Source organism: Prinia subflava (assembly GCF_021018805.1).
Source record: "Prinia subflava isolate CZ2003 ecotype Zambia chromosome W unlocalized genomic scaffold, Cam_Psub_1.2 scaffold_43_NEW, whole genome shotgun sequence".
Lineage (NCBI taxonomy): Eukaryota > Metazoa > Chordata > Aves > Passeriformes > Cisticolidae > Prinia > Prinia subflava.
This window is the reverse complement of record NW_026960615.1, coordinates 863,715-883,428: the sequence shown is the minus strand read 5'-3', so window position 1 is coordinate 883,428 and position 19,714 is coordinate 863,715. Positions and strand designations below refer to the sequence as shown.

The 19,714-nt window shown below is 43.5% G+C and overlaps 1 protein-coding gene across 1 annotated transcript in view; it reads right to left on the bottom strand.

Annotated features, from left to right (window-relative positions):
* LOC134565246 (hypoxanthine-guanine phosphoribosyltransferase-like) overlaps window positions 1-17,741 on the bottom strand; it is a 35,243-nt gene extending 17,502 nt beyond the window's left edge. The window contains exons 1-2 of the mRNA XM_063424749.1: window positions 16,650-17,741; window positions 1,042-1,148 (exon numbers count right to left, since the gene is read on the bottom strand). Coding sequence (XP_063280819.1) covers window positions 1,042-1,148; window positions 16,650-16,676 — 134 coding nt within the window. The 5' untranslated portion in view covers window positions 16,677-17,741. The remainder of the gene's footprint in view (window positions 1-1,041; window positions 1,149-16,649) is intronic.
* Between the last annotated feature and the right edge of the window lie 1,973 nt (window positions 17,742-19,714).

The following is a 19,714-nucleotide window of genomic DNA, read 5'->3' as shown; positions in this document are numbered from 1 at the left end:
AGTTTATGTTTATTTGTCAAATCAGAATACCAGAAACTTCTCCTGAAAGCAGAATACAATACTAGCAAGGTAGAGCAAGAGAACACTGCATCATTTTTCTGCAGTAATTGTTTCTAAATTTATTTTGCCATTTATTTTAGAAAGAATGGTCTGCATTTACTGTGTGCCAGCTGACAGCAGGTTTCTCAGAAAAAGCAAACCATTATAAACTTCACATCAATTCCTTAATGACCTGTACTTTGTCAAATTCTTTTCCTCTATATGGACTTCCAGTGTAAAGTTTTAATATTTAAAAGGAAACTTTTTTTATAGGGATGTTCATTGTATCTAGTCAAACAGAACCATGCAAAATCTAAATGCATTCCTAGTCACAACATCCCCTGGAAGACCCATCCAGCACTGCTCATAAAAGGTTTACATTCTCTGAATTTGTTGTTCAGTCTCATAAAGGAAATTAGCAACTTTCAAACACAAAGCAAAACAAAAATGTCTTGTAGGCTTATGAGCAGATTTCTGATCACACAAGATAAAACTTGCACAGCACATCACAGATTTCAGCAACCACAGAAGTGACAGATTGATATTTGCAGAGGATAATGTCTTTCTTGGAAGGCAGAACAAAGTTGGGCATTATTTATCTACCACATCAACATGAGAGAATCTAAAATGATGTGATTAATAGTTTACTTTTATAAATATCTTATGGAAATTCAAGAGACTAAATTTTCAGACTGAACTGACAGAAGAAAACATCTTCTAGTTAGATTTTAAGAAGGTAAAACATCAAAGAAACACTGGAAAGAAAGTCCTAAGTTGCTACAAACTACAAAATTTCGCTTGAGGATTATGACTAATTTTCAAAGAATAGCATGACTGCAAATGAACAAACTCTTAGAAGACAAAAACAAACAAAAAAAGATTAAATGTACATTTGAGTCTCAAATGTAATCTATTTAGACAGTCTCCAAGCAGCAAAATTATCACTGGAAGATGTTGATTCCAGTTTCATGCAATCAGTGTACTGTCTGAAGTCAAACAAACCTGTCCATGATGAGCCCATGAGGAATATAGACTTTTTCCAAATCATCTGCATAATGTTTAGGTATGCAGAACAAATCCAGGTCGTAACCTTGTTCATCATCACCAATCTGAAAGGGAAATAAGGTGAGATTTCTACAAAGCCTTATAGAAAGTCTGTGCTGAGAAACTTCAAGTCCTTTGCTTTATTCAGTAAAAACTATCAAACTCATGAGTAAAACCTATCAAACCCACAATGCTCATCAGAACCACCTTACTTTCCCCCTCTCTAAAAACGTCACACTGAACACAGAGTAATCTAAGAGTTCACAAGGGTTACTTGAAATATTGAGTTGTTATGCAATGAGTGAAATAAAAGGTTATCCTCCAGCAGAGAACAGGAAAGTGAAGTTACTACACCTCAGTGAAACTCTATATTCCATTAGAAAATAAGTTTTTTAACCCCTTTGATTTTCCTAGTGTAATGCAAAACCTGCATCTGCTATTAATCAAGCAGAGGTTCTGACATGGACACCTAAATCTCCACAACACTCAATCACAACAAAACACACGAGCCAGATTGCAGGACAGGACAAGAGAGCTACGTGAGCATGACAAGTTAGGCTGCTCTGAAGCAACTCTGCTCTGACCACCATTTCCAAAATGGGGAGGTTCAAGATCATTCAGAATCTGAAATTAAAGCTTTCAGCAACCTGTTCCACATGGGTAAACTCCCTGTATGAAACAGCCTGCAACACTGGCAAGTGCATATTAACTAGGACAAGGGATTAGCATACATACATAATGATACCGAACACTGCTGAGGTTCACGGCACACTGTCACATCAGTCTTCCTTGAACCCTAACCCTGCTGCAGCTTGAAAATGATGTGTTTTTTTAATTACTTCCTTTGTTACGATTTTCAGACGGCACAGAAATAACAACATGACTCTCCATGATGGTAAAGATGAGAGCAAACTTTATTCTTCTAAATTCTACTTTTATAGAGTAGTTCAGTACAAAGAACATGATTGGTTATTCAGCATCTACACCCTTTTGTAAACATTTCTTTTGCCAGTAAACATGTTGGAAAAACACCACCTACAGATGGTTTCTCACTCTCCAAGGTTTGTTTGAATTCTTCCTTAAGATTTCTCAGGCTAACATGAGAAAGTTGCTCACCTGCCTTTCACACAGACACTGGCAGAGCCTGAAGCCTAAATTCACACCAATGTCAGCCCCACAACTTCCCTCTCTGGTTATGTAGCTGAACACTACTACGTGAAAAAGAATTTCAGAGGGAAAACAGAAGGTTAGTGCTGACAGTTCACCAAGGCAGGCATTTTAAGTATCCATTTTGGCTACAAGTACCTTTGCAGGACTCAAATCTTATTTCAGTGTCTGTGAAAACACTTACCTGGACAGTGGTCATGATTTATTAAAATATGAATATCGATCTAATATCAATATCCAACGGTGACAGACAAAAGACTCTCTAACAGTTAAAATTAGAAAGTGTATGTTTATTGCAACGCCTGGCAGCGCATGGGATAGCTCCCTAATGCGCACTGCAAAGATCACAGGTAATTGCAAAGCCTTTTATTTACAAAAATGTTGAATACACAAAATACAAATGCATATTCATACCCCTGTCACTTCCTCTTCTCCACTTCGTATGCTAATTGACAATAAGGCTATTAAGCATGCGTAGTTTGTTCCCTGAAATGGGTCGGTGGTCCTTTTGTGAAGAGTGGTCACCAAAAGGAGGAACTAAAATGAGTCTTCCTCGTTCTAAACTTTCAACCTTTTCAATGCAGATGTGATTGATGGGTGGTAGAACTCCCTGTTTCCTGGTTTCCAGGACTATTTCAGTGGGTTTCTGGAAACAGGAGGTCTGGTGTTGTATTGATTAGTTTCTCTGTTTGACAAGCAATGAGTTATTAAATCCGGGGTAGCTTATCTTAAATCCGGTTTCTTTTAACCATCCTCTAACTTTTAACTGATTTCAGCAAAGCTTATCTATTCATTTCAGCTAAATCAACAACATCTATTGTTAACTATAACCTTAGCTTTTCTCAAAGCTTCAAAATTAGTGTCTCAGTCAGACAACTGTTTACAAGGGGGTTTTGTTGATTAATCTTTAATGATTATTTCATCTGGAGAATTTCATTATTATTTTACCCTTCCATCCAAAACTGACCCTGTGTGAGCTACACACACACAGCTCGAGCTCATGGCCCCTGTAGTCCACAGGTGAGACATTAATTTTGAAGCTTATGTGTGAAAAACGTGAGATGATTAATTCATGTTCTTATGGTAAATTGGAAAATTATAAAGCTGTATAAATTTACATCAGGTAAAAGTCTATGTTTCAGGAGGTTTCTGCAGCAGATGGTGAAACTGACCACCCTGAAAATCAGGCGTCTCCATTCAGAAGGGAACAAAAGACTTTGCAGCCTTCTCAAGTATTGGGAGGGGACCTGTTGAGATGAGCCGGTATCAGCAACTCACACCTCGGGAGCCACCTTCACAGACCATCAAGCAATATCACCCATATCTCAAACATTCATCAACTATAAGGATCCATAAAAACTGAATATTAACACATGGACTTGGGAGGGGAGCTCTTTTTCAATCCAACCTGAGACGAATTTGGGTTTGAATAGCTAACCAAGAAACAAAGGGAAGTATGGGGAAATATTGCCAGAGGCAGAATAAAGAGTATAAAAACCAAGCCTCGAACATGGCAAATTCGTGAACCCAGCTAGAGACACCGATGGCCAGGTTCCGTGTCTCTGGGTCACCCTTGGCTCAAATTTTCCCGGGAGAAATTCTGTCAAGTAAGTGTCGCTGTTTGTGGGGTTTCGTATTGTTTTGTTTTTATTACTTAAAATTCTGTAATTTGATTCCAAATTTTGTGATTTGAATTTTAATAAACCAAATTATTGAATTTGGCAATAAATTTGTCCTGGCATTTATAACATTATGCAAAACAGAGGCCTGATTGCGTTTTGTAAGCTCTGCGAAGTCTGGTATTTGTGGTTTGTGTTTCAGGTGGTGCTGGCAGCAGCACCAGGAGTTTGTAGCCTGCTTCCCTAGGTGGGGCAGCGGCAACAGGACAGCCAGTTTTGCTGTGTTCTGGGAGCAGTAGTGGCTCCAGTTTGGCTTGGTTTGTGGCTGAGAAGCGGCTTGGTGGGCTGCAGTGTGGGTGTCAGCCGCAAGATTTGGGACGAGAGGGGTCCCGCTGTGAGTTGCAGGAGATCGCAATTCCAGCCCGTGCGCACTGGATGTGCGTGTAGTGTAAATGATCTTTGTTTTGTAAGTTTGCGTGCTTACACTGTGGAAATTACTGGTGTGCCGTACGCGTTGTGGCTTGTGAGGATTTATATTTTGATTTGTGTGTTTTTGGAGTGTGCTGGTAGCGTGCTGTACATGTTTTGGAGGAGTGGTGTATGTTTAAAGTTGTAAAAGAATTTTAAAACCCCTGCCTGATCAGCGGAGGGATATCTGCGTTGGTGTTTGCGAAAGTAGTGCTTATACAGTTCCTAGAATGTGTGCCACAGGGAAGTACTGTGTGTGAGTTTTGTTTGTGTGGCTGGCAATGATATTTTAACCAGTGTGTTGTTAAGTGGAGAAGACAGCTGTGCGTGAATAAGCTGTTTATTTTGTGTGAAGAAACGAGTGGTGTGAAAGGTTTGAAATTACGCCCGGTATCACCTTGGTAACCGGCGGAGGGATCCAGGTTTTGTAGTCTTGCGCTGTGTCTTACCAGCCCTGCTCGACCCCAAAAGGTTTTTTATGTGGGGACTTGCCTTGACTGTTGTGAAAAATGCCAAATGATTAATTCATGTTCTTATAGTTAATGAAATATTATTGAAAACTATAAAACTGTATATATGTGTGTGTTGTATGAAAATGTAAGTTTCAGGACACCTTGTAACATTTTGTTAAACCAAAATTATGAAAAGGCAGGCACCACCCCAGAAGCTCACATTCAGAAATAGACAAAAGGTTTACGGGAAACGGGCAGTCTCCTCGAGCACCAGGAGGAGACCCATCAAGATAAGTCGGCAGGACCATCAACGGTTCCCGACTACATCCTCTCCGATCATCAAGCATCATCATCCATATCTCAACCATTCATCAGCCATAAGGATCTATAGAAACTGGACATTAACATATGAACTGAGAAAAGAACTCTTTCCAGCCTGGTCGGAGACACCCTTGGATTTGAATAGCTAGCCGGGAAACAAAGGGAAATATGGGGAAATATTGCCAAAGGCAGAATAAAGTGAATAAAAACTAAGCCCCGAACCGAGCAAATTTGTGAACCAAAGGGGAGGCAGCAGACGGCCAAGTTCTGTGTCTCACGGTTCACCCTTGACATTTTCCCAAGAAAAAGACTGTCAAGTATCTCCGCTGTTGGTGGGTTTACCAAAATTCTGTAATTCGATCCTTGTTAATAAACCAAATTATTATTTTAATTGGAATATCATATTGGCATTTATAACAACTGTGAAGGAACATACTTGATTGCTTGTGAGGCTTTGAGATTGCCGGTGTGTGTGAAGTGGTATTTTAACTAGGAACTGGTGGTTCCTGGCCTCAGAGGAGTGCAAGACAGTGTGGAGCCGGGGTTGCCCCACGGCTTCCCTCTTGCAGAGGGATTTGTGCTGTGTCTCTGCTTGAGCCTTTTGGCTTACGGCGAGACTGTTAAAATATTTGGTTGAGTGTGTATGTTTGGGATTGTTAACATCTGGCCGAAGCCAGATATTGGTTGGTATTCTGCAAGAGCCCCATCTGTACTCTCATTACAGCTCAACAGGAATTGCGTTAGGTTTTAACTGTACGCTTGCTGCAGTAGGTGTAAAACTGCTTGCAATTATTGAGTGCATTGTAGCTGCAATATAGCCAGTGCAAGGTATAACAGAGGACTTGGTTCGATAGCGATTTGTAACCAGCAATTTAAGCAAGGAAGAGGGGACGAGTCTGTGTGTTGTCAATTTGTTTGACTGTGTTGTGTTGTTTCCTTTTAGATTAAAATAAAAAGGAGTTTCTTCCTTCCCGTGGTGTCTGTGTGTGCGTGTAAACCCTGCTTCTTTCGTCAGTAAAAGTATATGCCCAGGAGCAGGAGATATAGGAAAGCCAGTGGAAATCTTTAGGGTGAAGAGTGCCCAGTATATCTTTATGCCAGAGGAATCTTCAGGATGGGAGCAAGTGAAAGTCAAGAGATTCCTAAAGGCAGTCCTCTGGGATGTATTTCAACACACTGGAAAGAATTGGTGGGCTATGGGGGTACAGAAACCAAAAGGGAGCTTGTTGAGTTTTGTACACAGTGGTGGCCACTGTATAGGCTGGAAGAGGGGGTGAAGTGGCCAGCAAATGGTACACTGCACTATGAGACTCTATTGCAGCTAATGCTCTTCCTACGCCATGAACAAAAGTGGCAGGAAGTGGCTTATGCTGATATGTTTTTCACTCTTAGGGATCACCCTGAGTGGCAAAGAGATTGTAGAATGAGGCCACCATCTGATCCTTTAGTATTGGCCTTTGAAAAGGACCATAAAGTTACTAAAGGAAAGCCCAAACAGTGTTGTAGTACCTGCTCAATAAATCAGAGGTGCACACATCCTGACAAAGTATACCAAGCAGAGGCTTTGGAACAAGAGACAGAAGACATACTTAAACCACCCCCTAAAAGGCAGGAAAGGAGGAGGGTGGTGGAGGATGCAGATTCAGAACCATCATTAACTCCAACCTCCCCCGCTTCATCTCTAACTTAATCTTCCTTTGGAAGGACAGCGGCTGAGGTAGGGGTTTCTCCATCCACTCCTGAACCCAGGGAACCATCCAAATTTTATCCACCACTGCCTAGCAGTGACAGTGAGTGGGATGAACCTGAACCTCCCCCACCAGCTCCCAAACTTCCCCCACAAGGACCCATAGCATTAAGGACCCGAAAACAAACCAGAGAGGTCATACAAGCACCTCTAAGGCAAGCAATGACCTCTGATGGAGAAACAAAACTGATTAAGGTTCCCTTTTCCTCGATTGATTTAGAAATTTGGGAAAAGAGTGCTAAGGGCTATCGAAGTGATCCAATAGGGGTTGCTAAGAAAATGAAGTTTATGATTAAGCAGCATTTACCTGATTGGGCAGACCTCCAACTGCTGCTTGATGCCCTAACAGAAACTGAGAAGCAATTAGTTTTGAAAGTAGCTAAGGATCTGGCCGAGGATGATTGTAGAACAACACAGGAAGATGTTAAAACATATTTCCCCTCCAAAACCCAAAATGGGATCCTAATGGAGATGAGGGGTTGGGACGGTTAAAGAGATACCAGGAATTGATAGTAAAAGGGCTGGAAAGAGCAATCCCCAAAACCATAAACTGGTCAGCCTTATATGCTACCAAACAGGGCCCTTCTCAAACACCTTCTGAATTTCTAGATCACCTGCGAGACGCAATGCGCCGACACACAACCCTGGATCCTGGATCTGATGAAGGGACGCAGCAATTAATAAATTTATTTTTAGGACAGTCTACAGGAGACATCAGGCAGAAACTCCAGAAGATCCAGGGTCCAAACAGCCAGAATTTAGAAGCTTTACTAGATGAGGCCTGGAGAGTTTTTAGTAACCGGGAAGAAGGATATAAGCAAGGGATGAAGAAATTAGTAGCAATAGTAAAAGAGGGAGAAAAAAGAAAATGTGGGCAAGTTCCACCGAAACAGGGACCACCCCAACTAGGAAAAGATCAATGTGCATTTTGCAAAAAATTTGGTGACTGGAAAAACCAGTGTCCAGAACTAAGAAAAGGTGATGAACATAGAAAAGGTAGCCAGAAAGGAGAAAAAGTGGTTGCTCATGTAAAAGAAGACTCAGGGGGACCGGAGGGCCCTACCCTAGAGGACCCTCTGGTTATAGTCTGTTACATTCCCCTGTGGGAATGGTTTCTCCCCCATCAGGGACCCCTAGAGCTTGTGTCATGTAGTTTGACCCTTCCTTCCCTTTCTGACCCCACTGGCTGTGTGCCAACTTGCCCCACCCTCAGAAGTCCTGAGAAAAGACCCTGTTCCCCTGTGCACGCTCTCTTTCCCCTGGAGACCACCTGGAATAAACATCTTACTGCAGCTAAGGGTGAGAGCCTCTTTTGAGTCCTTTTTCCTGTCTTTTGATATATTCCTCCAAGGCCTGAGAAGGACTGAGCTATCTTAGACCCTTAAGGGAATTAAAGGAGGATTTATTATCAGTAGTCAAACTGGGGAACAAAGAAACAAAGGTTAAATTTTTGATAGACACGGGGCAACATTTTCAGTGCTGAATAAGGCCCTAATACCTGTAATCAATGACTATGTTATGGTAAAAAAGGCGACTGGCCAATCTGAAAGAGCTTATTTTTGCAAACCATTGAAATATAAATTGTGTAAACAGTGGAGAATTCACTGATTTTTATACATGCCTAAAGCTCCATCTGCACTTTTGGGCAGAGACCTGCTAGAGCAGCTGGAGGCAAAAATAATATTTAAGAATGGGGACATTATTTTAGAGGTAAAAGATCAACAATATGTAGAACTGTTAAGTTTAATGATGATAACCAAAGAAACTGAATTTGCGGATGAAGAGGAAAATTTCAGGAAAATAATAGATCAGGTATTTCCTGGAGTGTGGGCTTCTGATATACCAGGAAGGGCAAAGAATGCACTACCAGTGCAGATTAAACTTAAAGAAAGAGGACAGCCAGTAAGAGTTAAACAATACCCCCTAAAAAAAAGAAGATAGAGAGGGGATTAGTCCAATTATTGAAAACTTTTTGAAGATAGGACTACTGAGGGAGTGTCAGCCTGATTTCAACACTCCTATTTTGCCAGTGAAGAAGCCTGATGGGTCATATATGTGAAAAATATGGGATGTTAATTCATGTTCTTATGGGTTATGACATATTAAGACTATGAAAATCACTGTATATATGTTATATGAGAATATAAGTTTCAGTCTGCCTTGAAAATTTGCTAAGACAAAAGGCAGGCACCACCCTGGATTTTAACATTCAGAAAGGGGACAAAGGATTTAGGGGAAAACCAGCCGTCTCCTCAGCATCAGGAGAAGACACATTAAGATAAGCTATCAGTCTTCTCCTCCCTGGATGGCAGAGTCATCAGATCATTATCTTCAGCCAACACCCTCATTTGAGCGTCAAACACCACCATTAGAGGACCATCATCATCCACATCTCCGGACATGAACTTTAACCATTCATAAACCTGGGCGTCTATACACTCACAGGAAACCAAAAATTGACACCTCGCAGGAGAGGAGGAACTCTTATCAGCTAAGCCGGAGACAACTATGAATTTGAATAACTAGCTTGGAAACAAAAGGACTATGAGGAAATTTTTGCCAGAAGTGGAATAAAGTGTATAAAAACTAAGCCCCGAACAAGGCAAATTTGTGAACCATGGGGGGACGGAAGTCGACCAGGTACTGCGTCCTGGTTAACCCTTGACATTTCCCGGGAAAAATAGTCAAGTATCTCCGCTGTGGGTGGTTTTGTTGAAATTCTGTAATTCGATCCTTTTTAATAACCCAAAAATTATAATTTTAATTGGACTACTGTATTGGCATTTATAACATATAGGTTGGTACAAGATTTAAGAGCTGTTAACAAAGTAACTGAGGACTTGTACCGAGTAGTTGCCAATCCTTACACCCTGTTAACCTGTTTACACCTAAATTAACCTGGTTTACCGTTTTAGATTTGAAGGATGCTTTCTTTTGCCTACCTCTCCATGAAGCCAGCCAGAAAATATTTGCATTTGAATGGGAAAGCCCTAGATCTGGACGTAAAACTCAGCTCACATGGTGCATATTACCGCAGCAGTATAAGAACTCTCCTACCCTATTTGGGAAGCAGCTTGCAAAGGATTTAGAGTCCTAGGAACCTCCTCCAGGAGAAGGACAGCTCCTCCAGTATGTGAATGACCTCTTAATAGCCACTCAGACTCAGGAAACATGCGTGGACTGGACGGTAAGCCTCCTAAACTCTCTGGGCCTGCAAGGGTATCAAGTATCCCAAAAGAAGGCTCAGATGGTAAAGCAGACAGTTATTTACCTGGGCTATGAAGTAAGTGCTGGACAAAGAACCTTGGGACAAGATCGCAAGGAGGCAAGATGCCAGACCCCAAAGCCTCAGACAGTGAAAGAACTGAGAACTTTTCTAGGCATGACAGGGTGGTGCAGACTGTGGATTTATAATTATGGATTGCTTGTTAAACCTCTGTATGCCTTGATCACAGAAGGGAGCAGAGATCTTCAATGGACAAAAGAAGCAACTCGAGCCTTCGACCAGCTAAAGAAGGCCCTCATGTCAGCACCAGCCTTGAGACTTCCAGACATGAGTAAGCCATTCTTTTTGTTTTCTCACTAGAAGCAAGGAATAGCTTTAGGAATACTAGCACAAAATCTGGGACGTTACCGAAGGGCAGTTGCCTACCTCTCCAAACAGCTGGATACAGCAGCTAAGGGGTGGCTGGGGTGTCTCAGAGCCATTGCAGCAGTAGCAGTGAGCATCCAAGAGGCACGCAAGTTCACCCTGGGCCAGAAGATGACTGTGCTAGTGTCCCACACAGTGTCTGCAGTCCTGGAATCGAAAGGGGGGCATTGGCTCTCTCCACAGAGATTCCTGAAGTACCAAGCTATACTGGTAGAACAAGATGATGTTGAGATTGTGGTGACTAACATTGTGAACCCAGCTTCCTTCCTCAGCGGGAATATGGGAGAACCAGTGATCCATGATTGCCTGGAGACCATAGAAGCCACCTACTCCAGTCGCCTGGATCTGAAGCATACTCTGCTTGAGAATGCTGAGACCTAGTTTACTGATAGGAGCAGCTATGTCATCAGTGGAAAGAGGTATCCTGAGTATGCAGTTACCACAAGCAGAGAAGTAATAGAGTCTGGACCATTACCAACAAATACCTCTGCACAGAAGGCTAAAATAATTGCCTTAATTTGAGCCCTAGAGCTGGAAAAAGAATTAACATCTATACGGACTCAAGGTATAGATTTGGAGTAGTTCATGCACAAGGAGCCATTTGGAAGGAAAGAAGACTGGTGAACTCACAAGGAAAGACTATTAAACATGACCAAGAAATACTGAGACTATTGGATGCAGTACAATTACCTGAAAAGGTAGCCATCTCGCACATTAAAGCGCACCAAAAAGTGAGCTCTGAATTGGAGGAAGGGAGTATGCTGGTGGATAGGGAGGCAAAAGAAGAAGTCTTCTGCAGAAAAGACCTTAGAACCGCAGTAAGAATGACCATTCCAGGTGCTCCTCACTACCTTCACTGCAATCAAGATCAAAGAACAGAAGGCCTGGATCCATCACTCCCGAGTGAAGAAAGCCCCAGAGGGAATTTGGAAGGTCACACCAGGCGATAACGAACTGAAGCTGAAGCTCACTCAGGACCATGAATAAATAGACTAATACTTATTATGGACATTATATGGAAAGTTATAACTATTGTAGTGATTACCTTAGCCATAACAAGAGTCAACGCAATACCACGTAGGTATAATGTGACTGGGATATACCGGTGCCAAGGAACAGCTTAAGACCCTTACTCTCGTAAGGCTTTAAACAAGATGCTAAAAGTCATGAATGCAAGCTTGTGGGAAGGAAGAAATGTTTGGGGATGTAAGTATGCATTCGTACAGGATAGGTTCCATGAGGCTTAACACCCACCCATGAGACCCATCCCAATTAGTCCTGAATGCTGTGACAAATGCTTGAGTAAATGTCCTCAGTTTAGACTCAAAATAGAGGGATGTGCAGTAAGAGGGTATGATATTGACTTCAACATCACCCAGGTATGTACTGAGCTCCATAAGGACCAGACCAAGATTACTCCACCAATACCAAGAAAGGCTGTGATCACCCAGATGCCAGCTATTTCAGAAGTAGAGGAACAAATAACTCCTGTAGTTACCAGAATTGGGCCATATGCTATTAAGAAGACGAGTTCAGAAGCTGATAGTTAACCCAAAGTGGTCTTTGAAACAAGTAGAAATGGGAGTACAGGTAAATGCTTCTCACGTTCGGCCAGAATGTGCCCCATTTCTCAGGAACTCCTTTATGGACTGGACCACTTGGCTCCAAAAAGTATGCCTCCTAATTTTAGGAGTAAGAGGGATCTCACTGGGTTGCTAGGGACAGGACTGGGAGTGCTGAACACAATAGATTCAGAAGTGCTGATGAATAAATTAACCTCAGTAGGGAGCGATTTAGTCAAACTACAACAACCTTTGCAAACTTCTCTACTAGCACTGGGTAACAATCATTGGAAATTGACCCAAATATTACCAGAATGGGAAAATACAGAGGAGCGATCTGGGAATACACAAGACAGAGTCAAACAGACTTGATTAGCATAGCTAGTTTGATAATCAAGATGCCATGGCAGGAACAAACAGAACTGTGAAAATTACAGGAGATGGGATTACACCTGCTTACGGGAAGAGAGAAGAGTCAATCAACTTCTGCAAGCAAAGAATTGTTGTAAAATGCATGAGTTTTCTGTGTGGTTTTTAACCTGATTATTGTAGTAGAAATCATTAACCTGTTTGAAATAGTATATAAGCTTTTGGGAAACCTGAGTAAAATGGAATTCTGATCACCGAATCAGTCTTCCCGTCTCTCATCAATCGCCAATAGAGCGAGATCATAAGGTAATAATTAATGCACTAAGCACAGCTAGTGAAAACATCTCGCTGGCTCTAGGGTGTACTCAAGCACAACTGTAGATGCAATCAGTAGCTGCTGCAGTTATCAGGGAAGGTGGAGAGAGAACATTCCCTGCTGAAATTCGCAAGATTGTTTGGGACAATGCCTCTGATATGGAGAGGGAACTTCAGTCTTGGTGGATGTTGGTCAATTTCACCTATAACCCTGTGACTAGTATGGTGACAGCCTTTGTTTGAACTATACACGATGCCTCAGTGGACCTAATACATCCCATAGTCCCCTTAGGATTAAACCATGAGGGAACAGTATTGTACCCTTCTGAACACAGGATGTGGGCATGAGAAATTAAAGGAAAATGGCAAACTGTTAATCTAGAGCCCTGTACTGTGAGGAGACACTAGGATACATATGTGAAGGGACATTAGAAGGTGACAAAGACACTTGTTTGGATACAGACCAAAGTATTTGTCACTTTGAAATGCATCCAGGCAAACAGACAACTTCACTTGTGTATATGGGACAAGGTTGTGTCTGTCTTAGGACTGCATGGCCCATCATAAGGATAGACAACCAAATTATAGATGAGACTCAATTTGTGTGTTTGCAATTTTGTTAGAATTAAAGGATGTGATTTTTCCTATCGGGCACCTGTAATATCACATCAATATATAAAGGCCAACCTAGCCACTGTGCAGGAGATACTGCCTGTGCCCATAGGAATGAATTTGACCCTAGTTGTTCAACGGATAAAACATCAGAAATTGAGAGAAATCTTAAAAGAAATAAAAGATGGAGAGAAAAAGACATTCATTACAATACATCATGACACTGAGACCATCAAAGGGGTTTTTAAAAGGCTTGAGGAACATTTGTCTCATCATTGGTGGGATGTGCTTTTTGGGTGGTCACCAACAGCAACTGGTATACTGAATGCCTTAGTCCACCCTATAATTGTGTTGCTTATTTTGGTCAGCATAAGTTTAGTATTATCTGCTGTAATACTTGTTTGGAATTAGAGGATGCTACAACAAGTGGCAGCTTTAACATCACTATCGAAGGCGTATGGCTTAGTCTTGAGAGACACTAGCCGTGCGGCTTGGATAGATGAAGAAGACACTGTATACTGAGTAAAAGAATTTACTCATTTCAAAGAAGAAGTGGGGAAATGAGACACTAATTTTGAAGCTTTGAGAAAAGCTAAGGTTACAGTTAACAATAGATGTTGCTGATTTAGCTGAAATGAATAGATAAGCTTTGCTGAAATCAGTTAAAAGTTAGAGGATGGCTAGAAGAAACCGGATTTAAGATAAGCTACCCCAGATTTAAGAACTCATTGTTTGTCAAACAGAGAAACTAATCAATACAACACCAGACCTCCTGTTTCCAGAAACCCACTGAAATAGTCCTGGAAACCAGGAAGCAGGGAGTTCTACCACCCATCAATCACATCTGCATTGAAAAGGTTGAAAGTTTAGAACGAGGAAGACTCATTTTACTTCCTCCTTTTGGTGACCACTCCTCACAAAAGGACCACCGACCCATTTCAGGGAACAAACTATGCATGCTTAATAGCCTTCTTGTCAATTAGCATACGAAGTGGAGAAGAGGAAGTGACAGGGGTATGAATATGCATTTGTATTTTGTGTATTCAACATTTTTCTAAATAAAAGGCTTTGTAATTACCTGTGTGAAAAATGCATATTATATGGCTCTACGCAGATATTTACTATATGTATTATGCTAGGTTGAAAAGTTATGCTATATTAACATTTGAATAATATAGTAAATGTAGTTTTGTAATTAACGTTAAGCTTTACTAATTAAAAATAAAAACTATGTGTGTTAGATATTCTTTTTTTAGCTCAAGAGAACGAGAAAACCAAGAAATTCTTTGCACAGAGATAACAATTACAGAAACCCCTAAATTTTCCAGAGGAGAGAGATTTATGGCTTCCTAATCAACATAAACAACCTCTTCAAGTCTGACTTAGACTCAAAGGCGCCTGGGGGGATTAGCAGAAAGTTTCTGTCAAGTACCAGGCAAACTGTTTTGTTTTAAATAAAATATGCATAATTATGAGGTGACTCCTCTTAAGGGGTAAATTCTCTTTTAACGTTGTCCTTCTCCTGACAGACTTTTGTCTAGGAAGGGGGACCCAGCCCAGGCTGTAACTCTTTGCTATTATTGTCTTATTAATTGTCCTCACTCTAAATTGTTTAACCTTTATTATTACATTTGTATTACTATTTTTTTATAACCATTTTATTTTTATTAAACTTTCATAAATTTCAAAAACAAGCTATTGGCGTTTATTACACCTGTGATCTTTGCAGTGTGCACTAGGGAGATATCCCATGCTCTGCCCAGCTTTGTAATAAACATACACTTTCTAACTTTAACTGTTAGAGAGTCTTTTGTCCGTCACAGTTGGATATTGATATTAGATCGATATTCATATTTTAATAAATCACAGGGACTTATTTTAAGAAATAAAGCAGGTCCTTCCCAAAACTCATGGGGTTTTTCTTTGGTCAGACCCATTGTTATAGCCAGCTTGTCTACTAAACCTTCCGTTCTGCATCTGGCAGGGAATGGGCCCTTCCTACAGGTTTTATCAGATTTTTATGGACTGCAGGGATTTACTGTCGCAACCTCGCGGCCACCACAGCTCTCGGCCATCAGACACCGCACGCACTTCATCAGCACTGGCACTTGCTTAAAAACTGTTATAAATGCCAATACGATATTCCAATTAAAATAATAATTTGGTTTATTAATAAAGTTAGAATTACAAAATTTTGATAAACCCACCAACAGCGGAGACACTTGACAGTCTTTTTCCTGTGAAAATGCCAAGGGTGAACCGTGAGATACAGAACCTGGCAGTCTGCTATCTCCCCCAATGGTTCACAAATTTGCCCGGTTCAGGGCTTGGTTTTTATACACTTTATTCTGCCCTCGGCAATATTTCCCCATGTTTCCCTTTGTTTCCCGACTAGCTATACAAATTCAAGAGTTTCCCCGACCAGGCAGAAAAGAATTCTTTTCTCAGTTCATATGTTAATGTCCAGTTTCTATAGATCCTTATGGCTGATGAATGATCGAGATATGGATGATAGTGCGTGATGGTCTGTGAGGGTGTCAACCAAGGTGTGGATCTCTGGGCCACCTTATCTTGATGAGTCTCCTCCCGATACTTGAGAAGGCTGCAGGCTTTCCAGTAAATCCTTTGTTCCTTTCTGAATGGAGGCGCCGGCTTTTTCAGGATTGTTAGTTTCACCATCTGCTACAAGGTCTCCTAAAACATATACTTTACCCAATACACATTTATACAATTTTATAGTTTTCCAATTTACCATAAGGACATGAATTAATCATTTCACATTTTTCACAAAACGATAAATAAAAATGAGCATTAGCTCATTAAGTGCCTTAGCAGATGCGGCAATTAGGCAAAAATATAAAGGATGCTGCTCCTACAGAACCAGACCCAGCTTACACACGTGGGGTTCTCCCGACCAGAACCTCCGGCACGCCGCGAACAGCAACAGGAATAGGAAGTTGTGCCGCGCTGGGGGAAGTTCTTCCACCTTCCCTCCGGAGGCGCCAACGCCGGCTTTGCCCGTCGCCCTCGGGCTCCGGATTCCCCCGGATCCCACTCCGAGGGACCCGCGGCTGCTCTGGGAAGGGACGCGCCCGGCGGGGCTGCCCTCAAGGTGACTCCGCAGGGCGGCGGCTCCCGGCGCGCAGGGACACGACACGACACAACACGCCATGCCACTCCCCGCGTTCCCTCACATATCACCGTATTCCGGGGGGCAGGCAGGGGACAGCGGCCCCAGCGCCCAGCATCCCCCGTCCCGCGGGCGGCAGCCCCCGCACTTACCACGATGCAGGGGCTGGGGTTCGCCATAGAGCGCGGCCCCGCCGGCGGCGGCTGCGGGCGCTGTGAGCGACAGGAGCAGCGGCGGCAGCGGGTGGTGGGAGCAGGAGGCGCCGCGCCCGCAGCGGCTCTGGCGCTACCTCCGCGCCCTCCTCGCTCCCCGCCCTCAACATGGCCGCGGTGGAGCCGCCCTCAGCGCCACCGTGCAGCGGCCCCGGGCGCGGGGAACAGTCCGAGAGATGGGGGAGAGGGGACACATTACCGGAGCTGTTCTCTCGGTGGGGCTGTCCCCATCCCAGCAAGGTGCAGGTGTCCCCGCGCTGTCCCCCGTCCCCACTCCTGGTCTTGGGAGTTGACCCTTCCCCTCCCACAGCACGATGTGCGTTCCCTGTCCCCTCAGGATGACATGGGAAGGTGACAGTGCTGTGTCCAGTTCTGGGCCCCTCAATTTAGGAAGGACATTGAGGTGCTGGAACGAGTCCAGAGAAGGGCAACAGAGCTGGGGAAGGGTCTGGAGCACAGGTCTGATGAGGAGCTCTAGAGGGAGCTGAGAGTGTTTGGCCTGGAGAAAGGACGCTCAGGGAGGACCTTATCGCTCTGAACAACTCCCCAACAGGTGGCTGTAGCCAGGTGGGTGTCGGGCTCTTCTCCCAGGAAACCAGCGACAAGGGGACACAGTCTTCAGAACAGGTTTAGGTTGGGCATTAGGAGGAATTTCTTCACAGAAAGGGTGATTCGACATTGGATCGGGTTGCCCAGGGAGGTGGTGGAGTCACCATTCCTGGAGGTTTTTAAGGAAAGACTGAATGTGGCACTCAGTGCCCTGGTCTGGTTGACAAGGTGGTGTTGGGCCTTAGGTTGGACTCAATGATCTTGGAGGTTTTTTTCCAACCTAATTGATTCTGTGCTTCTGTGACTCCTATGTCTAGGGGGAACAGGGTGGGTAACTGCTGTCATTCCAGAACCAGGCACAGGGATGCACATCCATCAGGTGTTCATGTCCATGGAGGGGCTCCACAGATAGAAGTAAAATAATAAGAAAGCATGGATAGTTCCAGTGGTCTCAAATGAGAGAAAAAAAGAAGTATCAACTTTTCTTGTAGGTGTGGACAATAAGGACAATTAAGGACAATGCAACAGTGCAAATGGAAATTCGTGATTTCTTATGTAGCAGATAAAGACTTTCCCTCTCTTTCTCTAAGGGGTGGAAACCAAGTTTTATTTTATGCTGCATAAAATCTTGGTGTCAAGAAAAGGATAATGATTCTTAAAAATAACTACTCATAAAGAACTGTAGCAATCGTCCTCTGATATGCATCTAGCATTATTACTGTTGGCTCATGAAATACAATGAAATCAAATTAAGTGTTCCTTTGTATGAAACAACCAATTTAAGCAATTTTTAACTAAGCAAATGGGCATGATCCCTCGTGAGTGCTGTATCATTACAGTCTGGGTGGGTTAACTGAAGTGGTGTTGCAGCCATCAGGCCTGAGAGGCCTCTCCGGCGGTCAGTTGCCTAAGATAAAGAAATGCCTAGTCATGGTGACTGGGCCTGTTAGGAACGAAAGAAAAACAAAACAAAACAAAACAAAACAAAACAAAACCAAAAAAAAAAAAAAAAAAAACAAACAAAACAACAAAACAACCACCCCACAACTGACCCTCTCCTGGCTAGAGTAACACCCCCCCCACACCCCAGACAATCTGAGCAGGGAGAGCTGCCCTGAAGGCAAGTTGCCTGGCAACTTTTCCCTACCTAATTGAAATGTGAAAAGAAGCTGCCCACACCTAGATAGCCCTATTGTCCTTTGTAACTACCTCATTTAGCAAGAGTAACTTCAGCTATGACCAGGACAAATGCATATGCATTTGGATATGCAGATAGGGCAGGGCCGCCCCCGTGGATCCTGGGAGGTTTTTTTGGGGAAACTGCACCCCAGGACAGGAAGCTGGATTCGTCAGAAGAGAATTGGATAGTGCCCTGGCTGAGCGGGGAGTGGATGCACCTCCTGGCCTGGTTTGAAGATTGGCCATGACCTGTGAGGAGCCTGAATGGAATGGGAACCGGCCAGCTGAGCTGACTGATGCAGAGAATGGGAAACTCTTGAAACTTTTCCCTGAGGGCAAAGAGCTGACTGCCAGTGCTCTGCCTTCTGATGGTTGACCAGAGAGAACTGCCAGCTGTTTCTATGGGAACAAGGACTCAGCATCCACTGGGACAGCACCTGCTCCTTCAGATGGCTGCAGTAGTGTGGAAAACTCCGATCGGACTTTGCAATCCTGCTGATGATTTTAATAATGAGCTGATCACTTTAATAAAGAGCTGAATATTAATAAAGGCATATGACCTGTTCTTTTCAATTGGGCACTCGTCCGGGAGAGCCACGCCCACAAAGGACCACCCCCGAAGAAGACGATCATCTGCTTCGAGGGATCCTTGGGAATCGCTGGCTACCCCCGGACCTTGGCATCAGCATGGGACCAAGCAGCACAGAAGAACGCAGGATCGGCCCTGAGATCAGCACTGGATCGGCCCTGGGATCATCGTGAGACCAAGCAAAGCAGAAGAACGCCAGATGGGTGAGATAAATCCGTGGCGGAAATGGGAGGCGAGTGAATGAGTGCTTGAGTGAGATGGGGGCCGGCAGCTCGGACCCCCAGAGCGAGAGTGGACCCCCTAGTATCGCGTTTCCGGTCTCCCGAGAGGGTGCCGGCCGAGAACGGGCGGGAAGTGAATGGCATAGAAGAGTGACTGAGGCGCCTCCTTGGGGGAGGGCCCCATCGAGCGTGCAAAGGCACAAAGGCTCTTGAGGTGTGAGGTAAGATCCTCGGCAGGGCAGGTGAGAGGTCCCTGGCAGGGCTGCCCCAGAAGGCAGATGAGAGGAGATCCCCAACAGGGAAGGTAATGTCCCTGGCAGGGCTGCCCCAGAAGGCAGATGAGAGATCCCCAACAGGGAAGGTAATGTCCCTGGCAGGGCTGCCCCAGAAGGCAGGTGAGAGGAGACCCCAGCAGGGCAGGTGAGAGGTCTCTGGCAGGGCTGCTCCAGAAGGCAAGTGAAAGAAGA